The following is a 19027-nucleotide window of genomic DNA, read 5'->3' as shown; positions in this document are numbered from 1 at the left end:
GAAAACGAGATTGTCACATTGAATTTACAACAGTATGTTCACCAAGCTCATGTGGAGGCTTACAAACAGTGAAATGTTGCTGGTATCATTCTAAAATGACCTCCATTGGGCCTTAAGAAATCCCTGTGCAACTTCCCTCAACTTATAGTTTTTAACAATGATCTTTTAGTTTTTTTCTTTGTGGTGCTGTTTGTTCATTTTGATACTACTTGGCAGTGAGACACTATTTTTGGAAATGTGGCAGTACAATGTCAATGCAAATGACATCCCAAGCACCTGGAACACAAAATAAATAATATTAGGTCAGATTTACAATGAAAGGAATGAAAACTTAAAGAAGATATCATGCACTAAATATAAAAAATGAGATGCAAAAATGATATAGAAGTTCCTAACTTCTTCTGGCAGCAGCTGCACACAAGCCAAAGATCATTATGTGCAATACCAAGCGTCAAAACGAGTGGTGTAAAGCACACTGCCATTGGACTTTGGAACCGTGGAAATGTGATGAATCAAGCTTCATCATCTGAAAGTCTGAAGGACGAACCTGGGTGTAGCAGATGCCAGGCGAACGCTACCTAATAAAATGCACAGTGCCTACTGCAGACTTTAATGGAGGAGGGATAATGGTCAGGGGCTGTTTTTCAGGATTCAGGCTAGATCCCTTAGTTCCAGTTGGCATCGGGAAGCTGTTTTTTTTTGACAGGGTTGGCAATGGGAAGATGTTAGGGGCAAGGTTGGCACTGGGAAGCTGTTAGGGGACCAAGTTGGCACTGAGAAGCTGTTCGGGGACAAGTTGGCACTGAGAAGCTGTGTTTTTGGGCAAAATTGGCAGGAGGAAGCTGTTAGGGGACAATGTTGGCAATAGGAGGCGTTTTTAGACAGAGTTGGCATGGATAAGCTGTTAGAGGGCAAGGTTGGCTTTGGGAAGCTGTTAAAGGACAAGCTTGGTCCTGTGAAGCTGTTTTTTGGGACAAGTTGGCACTGATAATCTGTTAGGGGATAAGGTTGTCAATGTGAAGCTGGTTTTTCTGACAAGGTTGGCAATGGGAAGCTGTTAGGGGACAAGGTTGGCACTAGAAAGATGTTTTTGTGGGACAAGGTTGGCACTAGAAAGATGTTTTTGTGGGACAAGGTTGGCACTGGGAAGATGTTTTTTTGTAACATGGTTGTCAATGGGAAGAGACATTATCTTTATAATTTACTGTATAATTAGTAGTTTATTTTCATTTTTATTTACACCAGTATATCTTTTATTTATACATTAAGAAATGTGGACGTGTTTTTGCAGTTTATCATATATGATATATATGTTTAATAAGTTCCTGCTCATTCAGAAACACGATAAAAAGAGATGTCTAACGTATAAAAATATAGTTCATGTAACCAGTGATTGCGTAAATACTGAAAATGCGCTGGCAGAAAGGTTTTTGCCAATGCCACGGATAACTATGATACAATGCACTCTCCAAAGCAAGTGTGCCTGAATGGCAGTTAGCAAATGTAGTCTCTCACAAATGCTCCACTGGATAAATGGGCAACAAATTCCCAGAGAACCACTCCAAAATCTTGTGGAAAGCCTTCCCAGAAGAGTGAAAGCTGTTATAGCTGCCAAGGGGGGCAACAACTACATAATAATATCTATGTACCATAATGTCTACCATCATAAATGGCCAGGTGTTCCAATAGTTTTGTTGTTTTGATGTATGTATATGGAGAAGAATGCAATGAATCATGTTTATGCTAATAGAATTGGATGACATCAGAGCTTGCTTGTTCATCTTTGAGAAGCTGCTGTTATTATGGGACACACCCAGCAAGGTTTTAAATGATGTGGGAACTGAATAGAAACATGTAACATAGTTCAGGTCAGCAGTATGTAAAAAACAGGGCATCTTACCTCAACAACAGAAATGCAAATAGTAACCACACCAACATAGAGAAAATTGTTTTCAAACCACTGTCTTAGTGCTTCAGAGCAGCCCTGAAAAGAAAAACATATTAATAAATGTGTGTGATTGTAAACTCGTTTGAGCAGGGCCCTCCTCACCTGTTGTTTCTGTAAGTCAATTTGTTATGTTACATACTACTTGTTATGTCCTGTCTACCCATTGTACAGTGCTAAGGAATTTGATGGTGCTATATAAAACAATAAATAATAATAATAAGTGTCCAAATGATTCAAAGGCTGCTTATTCTGATGTGAACCTAAATGCTGATAGATAAAACTTAAAGGGACACTCGCGCCATCATGTGCACTTTAATGCTCTCCTTAAAACTTTCTAAATTCTTGATTAAATCTGTTGTGCAAAAATGTCAATGTTTTGGTCACACATCTCAACACATGTCTTGATAAGTGTATAATTGTCAGGGTCCACTCACTGCTGCCTGAACCATCGCTGAATTATACTTCAGGCTAATACATCTGCTACCACTAGTGGCCACCCTCCTCCCTCTGGAGTGATCTGAACCTGATTATCAGGTACAGCTGCGCCTCATGAATTGAGTGAAGCCCTGCCTTTAAAAGACCGGCCATGCCCTTCGATCAGGGCCTTGGCATTGTAGTTGTAGGACTGCCTTTGCTCTGACCCGCTCCCGTACCCGCTCCCGTACCCGCGCCCGTGCCTGAACCCGTGCCTGAACCTGAGCCTGTACCCGTGCATGATCCAGTACCCGAGCATAAGTCCGTACCCGTGCATGAACCTGTACACGTGCCTGGCCCGGTAGTACTCCGTTCCCGGCCGCCCTGCCAGTGGGCCTCCATTCCCGGCTGCCCTGCCAGTGGGCCTCCGTTCCCGGGCCGCCTGTGCCTGTCCCTGGACCTGTACCTGCACCCGAGCCTGCACCTGTACCTGCACCCGAGCCTGCACCTGTACTTGCACCCGCCTGTGGGCTTACCTGCGAGTGGGCCCGCACCCGAGCCTGTACCTGTGCCTGAACCTGCCTGTGGGCTTACCTGCCAGTGGGCCCGCACCCGAGCCTGTACCTGTACCCGCACCCGAGCCTGTACCTGTGCCTGAACCTGACTGTGGGGTTACCTGCCAGTGGGCCCGCACCCGAGCCTGTACCTGTACCTGTGCCTGAACCTGCCTGTGGGCTTACCTGCCAGTGGGCACGCACCCGAGCCTGTACCTGCACCTGCACCTGCACCCAAGCCTGTGCCTGCACCTGCACCCGAGCCTGTACCTGCCTCAGCTCCCGTCTCTCTGCCTCAGCTCCCGAGCCTGTACCTTCCTCTGCTCCCGTCTCTCTGCCTCAGCTCCCGTCCTTTCCAGTTCTGCTACTCTGTCTGTACCTATCTCTCTGTCACCATGCATAAAGGAGTACAGACAGAGTCCCCCGTATCCCCTGCACATGGACTCCTACCAGACCTGCTCGCCCGGGTCCTGACAATAATGTTATCATATTTGACCAAAACATTGACAATTGTCATGTTATATTACTAGTCATTTGGATTTTATTACTCATATTTACAGGTTCTGATGAATTGTACTGGTTATATTCTCTACATTCAGCTTTTTGATAAACCACCAACCTGATTGTTATTTATCTAATGAATTTCTACTTGTTGACATAATATATTGATTATATATATTTATCTTTTGTAAATCCATGATGCAATGCTTTTTTTCATTCCCTTTTTATATTTTTTTCATATTGTGAGTGCATACACATAGTATATTATTTTGTGTATCATCTCTGTATATATGTTGTGTCTTGCTGTTTGATACACCTTGGGAGCACCATGTGGATTATTATTTTACATTCAGTCACTTGTACAAAAAAATAGAGTATTGCAGAGTATGCGGTGATACCTTTTTTATTGGCCTAACATAATATTAAAAAGACAAGCTTTCGAGCGTTATCCTCCCTTCATCAGGTCCGAAGCAATACTAATCAACATGATAGAGGTTACAACTTAAAACAAGTGATGGTATAAGAGAAGGGGGGGTGAGTGGGGTGTCGTAAATAATAGGTCTGGAGGTGAGAAATGCAGAGAGGTAGAGAGATAACCAAGGGACAGAACAAATAAACTTAGGGAAACCAATAACCACAATAAAACATCAAAGATAATAACAGCAATTAGACACACATTGGATGTTTAGATAAGTTCATATGAAGTTCTGGTAGTGTGTAAGGAAACCAGAATCCACATTAAGTCCCTCTTTTATGGTGTTAAAATGTGTACTCAAAGGAAATTTCAGAGACTCTCAGGAAAGAAAAACATTTGAGATGAAAATGATTACACATTTTAACACCATAAAAGAGGGACTTAATGTGGATTCTGGTTTCCTTACACACTACCAGAACTTCATATGAACTTATCTAAACATCCAATGTGTGTCTAATTGCTGTTATTATCTTTGATGTGGTTACACACACATCAGCCTGCAAAGAATAGCAAACTTACTTTTTTGAAATAGTTACTTTGGTTGCATGCATTATTTGGACAACAAGATGAGGGAATTGAGGCCTTCCAGTCTTTAGTTCCATTGACTCCACAACACTGAAGCTAAAAAAAGCAGAAAAGTTTTTGTGTTAAAGTTTAAATCATATTTTCTGAGCTGTATTCAGTTACATAATCAGTTTTCCTTCTGTAAAAGCAAATGTTTGTACCTGTGCATCAGGCTAGAGCCCTGCGCGGGACTGCCTTTTTAATCCCGCTCCCGCCTGCTCCCGCCTGCTCCCGCTGTTTTGAATCCCGCTCCCGCCCACTCCCGCAATGTGGGTGTTCCGCTCCCGCCACATTTGTGGCCAATCCCGCCCGCTCCAGCCACATTTGTGGCCAATCACGCCCGTCTCCTTACCTGATTTCCTGCGCAGTCCCGCAAGGCTGCCCTCGAGTTGTTCCCTCACAGCGTCTCTTCTCTTGCTCCACCCAGGAACAAGGCGGAGTCACATGAAGTGACGTCACATCACGTGACTCCGCCTTGTTCATGGGCGGAGTAAGATAGGAGACACTGTAATGGAGCAGCGAGAAGGCGTCCTTGCGGGATTACCGGGACCCGCAGGTACAGTGCCTGACCGCTCCCGCCCACAGCCCCAGAAAGACTGCCCGCGCCCGCAAGTTTTTTGGCGGGATCCGCGGGACCTGCCTCCCAATGCAGTCCTCTACATCAGGCCACCACATTATACCGTATTTGCTCGATTATAAGACGAGGTTTTTTTCAGAGCAAATGCTCTGAAAAATACCCCTCGTCTTCTAATCGGGGTCGTCTTCTAATCAGACCTCAAATAGAGTCTGATTAGGAGACTAAGATCCAGATCCCCCGCACCGCTGCAGGGGACCTGGATCCTCCTGTCTCACCCCCCCCCCCCATCATACACACACTTACCGGTGCTTCCTGCTGTATTGCCGGGGCAGCGGGTTGACGTCTACGCGATCCGCGTAGACAACGTCCGCTGCAGCCGGAAGGAGGTGTGGCTAGCAGCGGGGGTTGTCTGCGTCCGTCGCGCAAACCTTCCCCGACTGTCAGAGATCAGAGTTCCCCGCACCGGTGCGGGGAACTCTGATCTCTGACAGCCGGGGAAAGTATACGCGACGGACGCAGACAAACCCCCGCTGCCAACTTCACCTCCTTCCGGCTGCAGCAGAAGGCGACGTCAACCCGCTGCCCCGGCTGGAAGCACCGGTAAGAGAGGGCTGAGAGGGGAGGGGAGGGGAGAGTGTGTGTGTGTGTGTGTGTTAGTTAAATGGGGGTATAGGGTGTGTGTGTGTGTGTGTGTGTGTGTTAAATGGGGGCATAGGGCATTTCTGGAGTGGCGTTAAGGGGGCATTTAATAGAGCACTCTGCCTCCTGAAATGCCTTATACACCTATATGCCACTCTGCCCCATAATATGCATTTTAACCCCCTAAATGCCAGAGTGGCATATAGGGGTATAAGGCATTTCTGGAGGCAGAGTGCTCTATACAATGCCTTTTAACTCCCTTAATGCCACTCTGCCTCCTGAAATGCCTTATACCTCCCTATATGCCACTCTGCCCCATAATATGCATTTTAACCCCCTAAATGCCAGAATGGGATATAGGGGTATAAGGCATTTCTGGAGGCAGAGTGGCATATAGGGGTATAAGGCATTTCTGGAGGCAGAGTGGCACATAGGGGGTCAAAAGGCATACCATGGGGCACAGTGGCATATAGAGGGTTAAAAGGCATATCATGGGCCACAGTGCCATATTGGAGTGGCAAGCCTGGGGGCAGATGTGCGTAACTGGGGGACAGGTTGGAAAATACAAGAAATAACAACAAAAAAAATATTTTTCTCAATCATAGCTTTTATTAAAAAAAATAGTTTACATGAATTAACATTTACTGGTAAAACTTTTTTCCTTTAGGGTCGTCTTATATTCAGGCTTTTTCTTTTTTTCCTAAGTTAATATTCAGATTTTGGGGGGTCGTCTTATAATCAGGGTCGTCTTATAATCGAGCAAATACGGTACTTTTAGTAGTTTTAAAGGCTACAATTAAATATAATCATTCAGTTTGCAAACTTTTTCAGTAAAGATACCAATTATCATCCCTATGCTTTTGTTTATATAATTAGCTGTTTTTTAATGCAAGTACTTCATATATATTCATGTTTTGGGAGGCTGTTTGGAGTAGTAAACTGTCTAATTATACATTAGACAGTATATATATATATATATATATATATATGCAGGGCCGGCCTTGCTATGGAGCAGAGTGGGGCAATTGCCCCAGGCAGCACTTTTGAAGAGCCGCCCCAAGCGCCTTTTTTTTTTTTTAGCGGAGGAGAGAGAGGGGCGCCGAGTGGTTTTCTCTCATCAATTTTTCAGTACCAGTACCTGTTGTGGTGTAAAACATAGAGGAGGGCTTTGGGGGGAATAACATGCTCTGTTTCTAGGCAACTGTAGCATTTCAATAAACTTTAAAAGAAGAGGCATTAACGAGAAAAACAAAATGACAGTTTTATTTTACTTTCCTTTACATGATGCAGCACTTATCTGGGGATATTTTAAGAGCACCCCTATGTAGACCAACACCTTTAATACATATGTTTACACTATGTTTTAAATACATTCTAATAAAATAATATTATGCTTAATCAATGTAATACCACTCGGATTTTTTTCCTTTCATTCGGTGAAGGGAGGTCCATTGTTTATTTGCATACCTAGGAAGGCTCCAGGTTTGATCTGGAGTCTCCGGGTGAAGCACTGGTTCATCCACCCCCACTTCTCCCTCATACTGCATGCTCATTTAAGATTATCTGAGACTAAATCCTCCAATATCGGAAGCTAGCCCTACCTCCACAACTAGCCAGGCCCACCCCGAAGAAGGCAATTGCCAGAAGAGGGAGAGCTCTGGGTAGCCTAACCTGGGTCATTACCAGGTTTGTTCATTGGATACCCTAACCACAGCAGCTTAATCTCCTTATAATAGTTCCAACCATATTTTGTACTTACCCCTATCTGCATATCATGCCAAATATGACTTGTTGAATTATTGAGTGGTTCACTCTTTTGTTGTTCAAAACTGCTTGTTAACAATTGCATTGCTTGGTTATCTAGCTGGAAAAAGGTTAAAAAAATAAATGCAATGTTAGATATAGTATGAAATAAAAAAATCCAAATGTATTCCTTTTATTTTTCATATTATTTTGGTCCTTATATGTTTCGCAGACCTGTAGGTCTATTTTAAAAATCTAATTTAATGTTTATCAAATATTACTAAACTTTCTTCCATTGCAGAAAGCTGGGTATGTCATGAAACATTAAGCTATTTTGTCACTGTGCATAACTTTTTCTCTACAGAAAATATGGATTCATTATAGATTACCTTATAATTATCCATTCTGCAGAGTCCCCAAATTCAGATATTTATTCATATTCATTGGTGGAAATTTGTGGGGAAACATTATTAAGAAATTACTGTTCTGTAATATTCTGACACAGATGCAGAACATTACCAATCATGTTCAGTGCTGTTTCAAATGCTTCGTATTATCAAATTTTTAGTAATGCTATTGCCATCTGAAATCTTCTCGTACTTTCCTAGCACCAGGAAGCTTTAGATTATTATTAGACTTTGATGTTCGTCTTCGTGGGGAAAAAAATCTTCGTATTCCACAACTATTCACCCGTTCCGTTCGGGCGAATATTCGTGTACATTCTTCATGTTCATTTTTTCGTTAATACGGGGTTAACGCGGTACGCACTATACAGCAGCTTTGGTGCCAGGATTTTAAAGGTCCGTACGGGCAACTCTATTGGTCGCCGGCAGGGGCCTCCTTTGCTAACAACCAATAAAGTACAAGAGCACTTCATTAGATGAAGGCAGACGAGCCCCCTGCTGACTACCAATAGAGTCGCTCGTACAGACTATTAAAATCCTGGTGCCGCAACTTGGCTGGGGGAGACCACTGGCGACCAATAGAGTTGCTTGCATGGCCCTTTAACTCCTGATGCACAACTTGGCATGGTCTCCCCGCTCCAAGAGTTAAAGGTCTGTACGAGTGACTCTATTGGTCGCCGGCATGGCGACCAATAGAGTTGCTCGTACAGACCTTTAAAATCCTGGTGCCGCAACTTGCGCGGGGTCTCCCCGCTACCAATTGATGCCAGTTGAGGCCCCTGCAGGCGAACAATGGAGTCGCTCGTACAGACTTTTAACTCCTGGCGGCGAGCCTATGGATTTCTGCTCCTGTTAATCCCTGTGATGCTGTGTAGATAAGGTAGGCTAGATGGGGAAGGGACCAGCGAGATTAGTAAACGAAGACAAACACAAAGATTCTTCGTGTTGTGTGTCTTCGTATACGTCTTGCCGCCGCCATGTTCCTATGTTCAGCACCCTTCGTGTTCGTTTTTATGTTCGCCCGAATACGAATGCACAGGTCTAATAATTATATCCATTGTGCTAGATTGCAGTAATCTAGACTAGTTAACCATAGAGATTATTTTACCAGGTGCTTTAAATATATTATTTTCAGGGTAAAACATTTGCACAACATTATACACTTTACAAAACTAATAACAAAATATTACCTGTTTTTCATAAATGTAAAGTACTACTGCCATCACAACTTCAATTATGAGGATTATGAGGAGCAAAATGAAGAACTGGAATTAAAAAAACACACATTTTAGTTCACTAGTTCAGTACAATAATGTTATACCAATTTTTTGTATGACCCAAATGTATATATATCCATATTATATGCATATGGTATACAGTGCTACACAACCTCTTGGCACTAACCATCAATAAATTATACCAACAATATTGTTAATGTCTATCATTAAACTAACATTAGTATGCACAGGTGTGTGGTCACCATGTGTGTTCACCTGAAGAGACAAAGAAGAGAAAGCACACATTGAGCTCCAGGCCTTTAATCCATTGGTGTACTGATCGCTGCTCTAGGTCTGTGAGACTGTGTTTATATATACTATATGGACAAAGGTATAGGGACACCTGACCATTATACCAACAGTGCCTTTTATGACATTGCATTCTAAATACATAGACATTAATATGTAGTTGGTCTTCCTTTGCAGCCATAGCAGCTCTTCTGGGAAGGCTTTCCACAAAGTTTTGTTTCTGGGGGAATTTTTGTCATCCAGTAGAGCATATGTGAAGTCAGACACTGATGTTGGGCGAGAAGGCCAGTTCATCCCAAAGGTGTTCGATGGGGTTGAGGTCATGGCTCTGTGGGGACCAGTCAAGTTCTTCCACAAACTTATCCAATCATGTCTTAATGGGCCTTGGTTTGTGCACAGTCATGCTTGAATAAAAAAGGGCTTTCCTCAAACTGGTCCCACCAAGTTGGAAACATAGCATTGTCCACAATGTCTTGGTATGTCTTTACAGTTGGCACAGTGCAGTCAGGCAGGTAACATTTTCCTGACATCGGCCAAACCCAGACTAGTCCATCAGACTGCTAGAGAAGTGTGATTTGTCACTCTACAGAACACGTTTCCACTGCTCAGAGTCCAGTGGCACCTTGCTTTATACCACTCGATCCAACGCTTGACTTAGTTATGTGAGGCTTGCATGCAGCTGCTTGGCTATCGAAGCCCATTCCATGAAGCTCCCACTGCGCAGTTTTTGTGCAGATAATAATGCCAGCGGAGTTTTGGAACACTTCAGCTATGGAATCAGCAAAGTGTTTGTGACTTTTATGCACCATGAGCCTCAGCGCTCTGTGACCTAGCTCTGTGACTTTATGTAGTCTTTGTGGCTGAGTTGCTGCTGTTCCTACTTTTCAATAATACCACTTACAGTTGACCGTGGAATATCTAGCATGGATTAAATTTCAACAACTGACTTATTGCAAAGGTGGCATCCAATCAGTAACACGCTTGAATTCACTGAGTTCTTCAGAATGACCCATTTTCTTCACAAATGTTTGTAAATGCAGACTGCATGGCTAGGTGCTTTATTGTATACACCTGTGGCAATTCATGAAACACATGAATTCAATAATAAAGAGATGTGCCCCAATACTTGTGTCCATATAGTGTATGTACTTATCTCAGAAAGTTGAACTGCCTAATACAATTATAAATAAATCAGTTAAAAAGACATGAAATGCTACTTCTCATTTAATTAATCCAATTATGCTTACTATAAAGACAAAAATTAAGCTCATTAATCAGAGTTACAAAAATACATTTGAATACAATACAGTACTCACTGTAAGAAGCAGGCATTTATTCTCTTTAATGGCACCCATGCATCCAATGAAACCAAACACCATAATGATGCAACCAATTACGATTAATGCATTGCCAATTGATAGTGAAGGACTTTGTGGAAGAAGTGATCCATATATATTGTTAATAACAAAGTAGATGCCAATTGCTATTACGGAACATCCGGCTACCTGCAAAATAGAAGGTGAAGAGGCATTTAGTGAAATAATTTATTAACATTTAATAACATGGAACACAATGACATAAATGCTTTAATCATTTTTAATTACAAATGTAATTTCATTACTGTAAAACAGATTTGATAAAATAAAGCACATTGCATCTGAGCACACATACGTTGTCCAAAAAGACAAAATCAAAACTATATATATTTTCATCGCTTCCTATTTCAACATCGTCACATTAACATCATCCTGTTTTCCAGGTGTGGTTTTAGTCCTGTTATCTTAGCCCAATCTACTAGACATACACTTCTGCCATACTGCCTGTGGTAAAAAATAGAATGGCTCAGACATAACCGCTCAACCAGACACCTTTAGAATTAGCAGGAAAAGTCAACCAAAATATCAAGTCTGAAAACCATATCAGCCTCTAGATCTGCAGATATTAAATGGCATTTACTGGAACAAGAAGAGATAAGAGCAGGCCCGGACTGGCCATCGGGCAAACCGGGCGTTTGCCCAGTGGGCCGGGCCGGATTGATTTAGGGGCTGATGGAGCTGCAGCTCCAGGCCCCTACCTTAAAATAGGCCCAGTCAGGACAGAACTGACTGGGCCTATGCGGCCTCTACGGCCGCATTAACGCAGGGCATAAGGGGCACCTGCCCCTTAAGCCCGCCGCAACTGCGACCGGGTCCGCCACTCTAAGGGGTCGGGAAGCCCCCACCAGGGCTGGCCTTACGGGTGTGCGGCCGCACAGGGTTTAAATTAAAAAATCGGGTTGTTTTTTTTTACTTTATTTAACATCCCCCATGTTAAATAAAGTTTTTGTTAACTTTATTTAACATGGAGGATGTTAAATAAAGTTAAAAAAAAAAACCCCGATGTTTTAATGTAAGCCTTGTGCGGCCGCAGACCACTAAGGCCGGCCCTGGTGTGGGCTTCCCGGCCCCTTAGAGTGGCGGACCCGGTCGCAGTTGCGGCGGGCTTAAGGGACAGGTGCCCCTTATGCCCTGCGTTAATGCGGCCGTAGAAGCCGCATAGGGCCCAGTCAGTCCGGTCCTGCCGCGGGCCCAGCCGCAGTTGCTGCTTGCTCCGGCAACAAGGTAAGTAGGGTGAGGGAGGGGGGTGCAGTGAGAAGGGTGAATGAGTAAATGCAAAGATGGTACATGAAGGGTGGGCTTTAACAATAAATAAATAAATAAATATGGGCTGCTCGGGCTTAAATCCCCGGGCCTATTTTTTGTCCCAGTCCGAGCCTGGATAAGAGCCTAATTTTTCTAATGCTGACCTGCATACCTGTATATGACACTGTAATTTATCACATCGAACTTACCTTTTAAGCATATGCCGTTAGGAAAGGGCAATGTGGATGCTGGCCTAGGCAGTAGTGTGTGTGTGCATGCCATAGGTTCAATATTGGTTGGGTAGGCACAACAATGTTGCAGGCCCAGGGTTTATAAGGTTAAAAGGGAGACCTATCTTTTTCCAGCTTGGTTCTTAAGGACAGGCACTTCATGCCCTCCGTTCCCTTTTGTGATGTTATAACCTTGCATGTGTTGGCTTTTGGTGTTCAGTTTGTTGTCATTTGTAGTCACAGCGGTAGAAGATTTCCCCCCTCTGGCCAAGGTTGAAAGGTTGGTACATCACCTGGACTCTTAGTTTGCTGGGTATGAACCACCTGCCTGTCTTTAAAGCCTAGCAGCTGGTGGGTTGTTTTGGAATGCACAGGGAGTTAATAAAGCTGTGGCAAAAGCCTTTACCCACCACAACGGCTCTTGTCATCATTTAAGGTTGGTGGGTCAATTGGTTGGCGTATAAAGCATTTAGACCTAAGCAGTCATATCAAGATCAACAACTTTTAAATGAAAATGTGTACCACTGACTACCCTGTACTCAAGCTGCTTTGTTACTGGGAGGTAATGCTAGACTTTTAATTTCTTTTTTGTTGTATTAAGAAACCAACTAATTACTTGTACTGTAATTACAGTGTCTCACTTTGGACAAACCTGTAGGGGTCACAACATAATAATCATATTTATGTAATTAATTATTAATAGTCAGACTTTTAATAAATGAATTAAAGACTTTGTAACAAGTTATATATGATGAAATACATAAAATGTAAAAAAAACATATAGTACTTCAAATAACTTACCCAAAATATTAAATTAAAGGCGAACATCATATATTTGAGCACCTTTAAGCATTCCTGGCCCATTGTGGTATTTACTCCTGTAAAATAATGAAGATTGTTCTCAGTGCATGATGTATAACTATAATAAATAATAAAGCAGATTTATTAACATATTTATACACCGATCAGCCATAACATTATGACCACTGACAGATGAATTGAATAATTGATAATCTTGTTATCATGGCACCTGTGGGTGGGTAATATTAGTCAGCAAATTAACATTTCATCCTCAACGTTGATGTGTTAGAAGCAGGAAAAATGTTAGCAACTTTAACAAGGGACAAATTCTGATGGCTAGACGACTGGGTCAGAACATCTCCAAAACCGCAGCTTTTGTGGGATGTTCCTGGTCTGCAGAGGTATGTACCTATCAACAGGGTCATGGGCGGCCAAGGCTCATCGATGAAAATTGCTTAAAAAGTTAATGTTGATTCTGATAGAAACGTGTCAGAACATATAGTGCATCACAGTTTGCTGCGTATGGGGCTGCGTAGCTACAGATCAGTCATGGTCAATGAGCATAAGAGCTGGACTATGCAATGCAATAATATGGTCTGGTCTTTTTTTTACATGTGTATGATCTGCTACTAATATCCTGGTGCTAGATATCACACAACACCTTCAGAAGTCTAGTGGAGTCCATGCCTCGATGGGTCAGGGCAGGGCCAGACTGGCCCACCGGGATACCAGGAAATTTCCCGGTGGGCCGGCAGGTCCGTGGGCTGGGCTGCCAGCAGATTAACACTGAAAACAGCCGCTGAGCGGCTGCAAACGGGATTGGAGGCCTCCCCCGGTGCCAGGGGTGTCAGGCATGCCATATTAATTATAAAAAAAAAAGTATTCAAGTAGCGCCGGCCGGCAGGATCAGCACGCAGCGGCCGTTTAGATTAGATTTCCAGCAATCTGATGGCCGCATAGTGATGGGAGCAGCGTGAGGGGTGGAAGCTCCGCCCCCTCGCACTCAGGCTACTGGAGCACCGGATCATCCTGTCAGCATAGAGAACGGCAGTCTGCAGCTACCAGAGGACGGAGGTCAAGCTGAAAAAGCCCCAAAGTGGAAGTAGAAGGTCAGTAAACTAATTTATTTTTTGTACAAACTGTATAATATTTTTTTGTATTTGTTAAAAACAAAAAAAATCGGCATGTGTGTGTATGTAAGTGTGTCTGTGGGGGCATAATGCTTTTTTAAATTAATTATTTTTAAATGATTAAACAAAAAAATAAATCCGTGTCTGTATGTGTTCACAAGTTCAGCTCCCCAGTGTCACCTCTGTCCCCAATCAGCCCCTCCCAGTGTCACCTCTGTCCCCAATCAGCCCCCCATGTCATTGCTGTCCCCATTCAGCTCCCCAGTGTCACCTCTGTCCCCAATCAGACCCTCCCAGTATCACCTCTGTCCCCTTTCAGCCCCCCATGTCATTGCTGTGCCCATTCAGCTCCCCAGTGTCACCTCTGTCCCCAATCGGCCCTTCCAGTGAATTAATATTTGAGAGTGTATGGGCCCACTTTAAGGTATGATCCTGCTAGGGTACTCATATTAGCCTTTACAATTTCCCTGCTGCTGTGTACTATACTTCCCATAATCCTCAGCCAGTATAATGGGGAAAACCAAAGGATGCATTGGATTGGTAATGTAGGAGCAGATAACCCCTCTATCCCACAGGACAAAGGGTGGACAGAAGGATAGAGGAATGATGGATGCATGGTTCTCAAATGATTAAATTGTATTTTACTCTCTCTGGCCAAGGTCTGGGGACACCCGACACAGATGAGGTATATGTCCCCCAAGGGCACACTGTAATCTTTAACCCCCTCCATCCCACTGAGAATGGTGGGAAGGATGAGTGCACTATAAGATTTTATTAAATGACTCCCTACCCCAGTGGTGCATGCCTGACCAATAGATTTATAGCAATACAAGGAACCCCTTTTTCTAATTAAAAAAAAATAATATTTACAATGTCAATTTGAAGGCAATGGTGTCAGACATGGGCGTAGGAACCCCTAAAAATCTGGGGGGGACAGCATTTTCCCCCATCAGATCCCCACTTTCTCACACTATCTACTCCCTCTCCCCCCTCTCACACTTTCTTACTATCTACCCCCCTCCCTACCCCCCTTCTCACTAGCTACCCTCTCCCTACCCTCCCTTCTCACTAGCTACCCTCCCCCTATCGCCCCCTTCTCACTAGCTACCCTCTCCCTATCGCCCCCTTCACACTAGCTACCCTCTCCCTACCCCCCCTTCTCACTAGCTACCCTCTCCCTACCCCCCCTTCTTACAAGCTACCCTCTCCCTACCCCCCCTTCTCACTGTCTATCCCAGGGGTGTCCAAGTTTTTTCTGCAGTGGGCCACTTCATCAGAATTGTATACGTGCGCGGGCCACACTCATTTTTCACTGTGAGAAAATATGGCCTTTAATAAAATATGCAGATTAAAATAAAGTAAATTACACAAAACCTTTACTTTTCCTCTCACTGATTTCTGGGCCTAGAAAGTTTTGTGACTACAAATTCAGGACTCAGGATAATTAAAAATGAAATAGTTCTATTTATTCTAGGGATGCACCAAAATGAAAATTCTGGACCAAAACATTCACGGTTCACTTAGCCAAAACCGAAAATGACCCCCACCTTTTTTTAATAAAAGTAGGTAACACACCACAATTGGAAAAAACAAATTAGCAATATGACTTGGCATGATAGGAGTGTGATTGCTGTTAGCAATCACACTCCTATCATACCCAGGCAGCAAGTACATGCTGGTACAGGGTGGCTGTAAGTGATGTGCAGATCCCATACTGCTGGCAGCATCAATACACAAGGGGGGCAGCTAGCTAGGTTTCAGCATGTACTGGCTGACTTGGCATGATAGGAGTGTGATTGCTAACAGCAATCACAGTCCCATCATGCCTAGGTTCCAGCACTTACACATCCAACCAGTAAATGCTGTAACATATACTTACAGGAATTGCAACTCTGATCCCTAAACGACACTGGTATATTTTAGGAGTATGTCCAGATTATAACTTCAACACCCTGTTCTAAATCAATGCTCTTATGTTCTTTATCTTGTTATCAAGCCCCTTCACTTTTCCATTACCAACCTTGTACCCCACCCAATGGTATGTGTCACAACAGTGTCTTGGTAAACTCTATTTTAGAAATAATCCAACATGTACATTTTACATTATATTGACATATTATTGTATTTGATAATAACCACAATGTCTTTGCATTGCTAGGAAACTGTATAGCTCTCTGTGTCATATTTCCTGTGGTTTGTGGACACTCCAGTTTACTTTTTCTACTTCTGTTTTAACAGTTTGGGCTCTTTTAAAAATAATTTATTTTTAAAGATCATGCTTTATATATTTACTTAATCTCCATGTTCCTCCAAAAAGGCTTTGACCTCTATTGGTTATGGGATTAACTAATCACAGCAGTACCAAACAAGTACAAGTTGGCAAACAATTTGCTGAGTTGAAGCTGTTAAGTTTTAGATATCAAGGATACATCTCTCAGTCAGTATTGAACTCAGCATTTAAGGAACAGACATTCTATGAATAGACAATCCATTTTCCCAGGAGCGTCCAAGTCTTTTCTGCAGTGGGCCACTTCATCAGAAATGCATGCGTGCGTGGGCCACACTCATTTTTCACTGAGAGAAAATATGGCCTTTTAGCTTTATAATGCATATTTATACAGGGTTATTTTGGCGATAATGAAAAAAGCAGTGGAAAAGTTTTTTTGATAAACTTTTAAATGCCATTCTATCAATACTGAATTACTTAAACAGTAAAACAAAGTCAGTCCACAAACCATTTACAACAAGTTTAGCCAAATAAAACGGCACAAGGCTGGAGCACACTGTGGGCAGAAGCTGGATTTAAGATGGCTGATGCACACTGGAGGCAGGGCCGGATTAAGAGCATCACGGGCCTGGTGCTGAGGATCTTAACTCATCGGCATCGATGTGTACTAGATAAAGATGACATCAGTGTTCGCCAAATAATATAGGATAGAATCTTATGTGATGGGATTGGGAGTAATCAGTAAACTAAAAAAAAAGTCAACATACACGGGATGCCTGAAGCCACAGTTTAGTGCCACTGATGCTTTTTAATAAAATATGCAGATTGAAACAGAGTAAATAACACAAAACCTTTACTTTTCCTCTCACTGATTTCGGGTCCTAGAAAGTTTCGCCCTCTGAAGTGACTACAAATTCAGGAGGGAGTTTTATCTCCTGATAAGTAAAAATAACATAGTTCAATTTATCCCTACAGTGCCGGGAAACAGATGACCAAATACACACCAACACCCAAACACACACACCAGGACAGGCTCTGCCAAACCAACACCCAAACACACACACCAGGACAGGCTCTGCCACACCAACACCCAAACACACACACACACACACCAAGACAGGCTCTGCCACACCGACACCCAAGCACACACCAGGACAGGCACTGCCACACTGACACCCAAACACACACACACCAGGACAGGCTCTACCAAACCAGCACCCAAACACACACACACCAGGACAGACTCTGCCACACCAACACCCAAACACACACACCAGGACAGACTCTGCCACACTGACACCCAAACACACACACACCAGGACAGGCTCTACCAAACCAGCACCCAAACACACACACACCAGGACAGACTCTGCCACACCAAAACACACACACCAGGACAGGCTCTGCCACACTGACACGCAAACACACACACCAGGACAGGCTCTGCAACACCGACACACCAAGCACACACACCAGGACAGGCTCTGTCACACTGACACCCAAACACACACACACAGGACAGGCACTGTCACACTGACACGCAAACACACACACCAGGACAGGCTCTGCAACACTGACACACCAAGCACACACACCAGGACAGGCTCTGTCACACTGACACCCAAACACACACACACAGGACAGGCACTGTCACACTGTCACACAAACACACACCAAGACAGGCTTTGCCACACCGACACCCAAACACGCACACCAGGACAGGCTCTGCCACACCAACACCCAAACACACACACAAATCAGGACAGGCTAAGCCACTACGAAGCATAAAAAACGTATTTTCTACACTGCTTTGTCATTAACCCCCTTTTATATTTTTGCCCCTTGTGTATTAATGCCCCAGCCAGGCCCCCCTTTAGTATTAATTTATGTGATGCCCAACTACCCTCTTGTCTATTGATGCCGCCACTGCCATGTGTATGACCCCCAGCCACACACAACCCTGTTTATATTGATTTTGTAATTTCAAAACCCAGCCATCCCCATTTTGTATTATTTAAGTTTTAATGATGTCCCAAGGGAATCCCCCCTCCCTTAAATATAGGTCTACTTTCCTTGAACCCCTATTTTTTTAAATACTTATATTTTCCTTTTTTTTCCTCCCTGTCACGAGGAACTCTTCTGTGAGCCCACCCCCTTGAGCAGAAAATTTAAGCGGCCGGCATGCACACACACTGATCTCACCACCTCACCTCGCGGCCACACCACGTAAACGTTGGTCTGCTGGCCCTGCTCGTGCATTTTGCCCGCTGGCTGCACGTTGGTCGCCCCTGCATTACCCTAATGCCTCTTCTTTCGCTTTAGTATGTGTCCATCCCTGCTGGCCACTTCTTCTGGTGGACACTTAACCCATCCTCTCCAAACCTCTGCATCAACCAATCACCCTCCCTATGTATACTGTAATCTTCTGTTTTCCCATACGCTCTCTTTTTCTCTTTTAGATCTAAGAGTGGTGAAGTAATTCATAGTAAAGAGGTTAAGCATGCCCAGTCTTCAGTAACAATCCCATAAACTATGGGATTTAGGGTGCAGATTTCATCCAATAGTTCTGAGTTCTTATATTATTATTACTATTACAACATTTTAGTTTTTACAATTTGTGTAAAATGAATCTGTCAGTGAAGATATTTTCAATTAAAGGGCATAAACTTCCTA

At 43.4% G+C, this 19027-nt stretch overlaps 1 protein-coding gene across 1 annotated transcript; it reads right to left on the bottom strand.

Annotated features, from left to right (window-relative positions):
• Positions 1-165: 165 nt before the first annotated feature.
• CD53 (CD53 molecule) lies at positions 166-13060 on the bottom strand. The gene is made up of 5 exons (XM_089487491.1): positions 12998-13060; positions 10662-10850; positions 9010-9084; positions 1901-1984; positions 166-276 (listed from the first exon to the last, which is right to left on the bottom strand). Exons 1-5 carry the CDS (start codon positions 13058-13060, stop codon positions 166-168), a joined length of 522 nt encoding a protein of 173 aa, XP_089343617.1.
• Between the last annotated feature and the right edge of the window lie 5967 nt (positions 13061-19027).

The sequence above is a fragment of the Sceloporus occidentalis genome, unplaced genomic scaffold (assembly GCF_023333645.1).
Source record: "Sceloporus occidentalis isolate IW3139 unplaced genomic scaffold, rSceOcc1.0.p SCAF_33, whole genome shotgun sequence".
Taxonomy (NCBI): Eukaryota; Metazoa; Chordata; class Lepidosauria; order Squamata; family Phrynosomatidae; genus Sceloporus; species Sceloporus occidentalis.
This window is presented reverse-complemented; position numbering and strand designations above follow the sequence as displayed.

Bases quoted from the DNA above. Each gene is read 5' to 3' on its own strand.
- CD53 (XM_089487491.1), bottom strand. From the start codon at position 13,060: ATGGGCCAGGAATGCTTAAAGGTGCTCAAATATATGATGTTCGCCTTT. The intron at 10,851-12,997 runs GTAAGTTATTTG...TCTATTTTGCAG, and splicing joins CCTTTAATTTAATATTTTGG to GTAGCCGGATGTTCCGTAAT. The intron at 9,085-10,661 runs GTGAGTACTGTA...TTTTAATTCCAG, and splicing joins ATAAATGCCTGCTTCTTACA to TTCTTCATTTTGCTCCTCAT.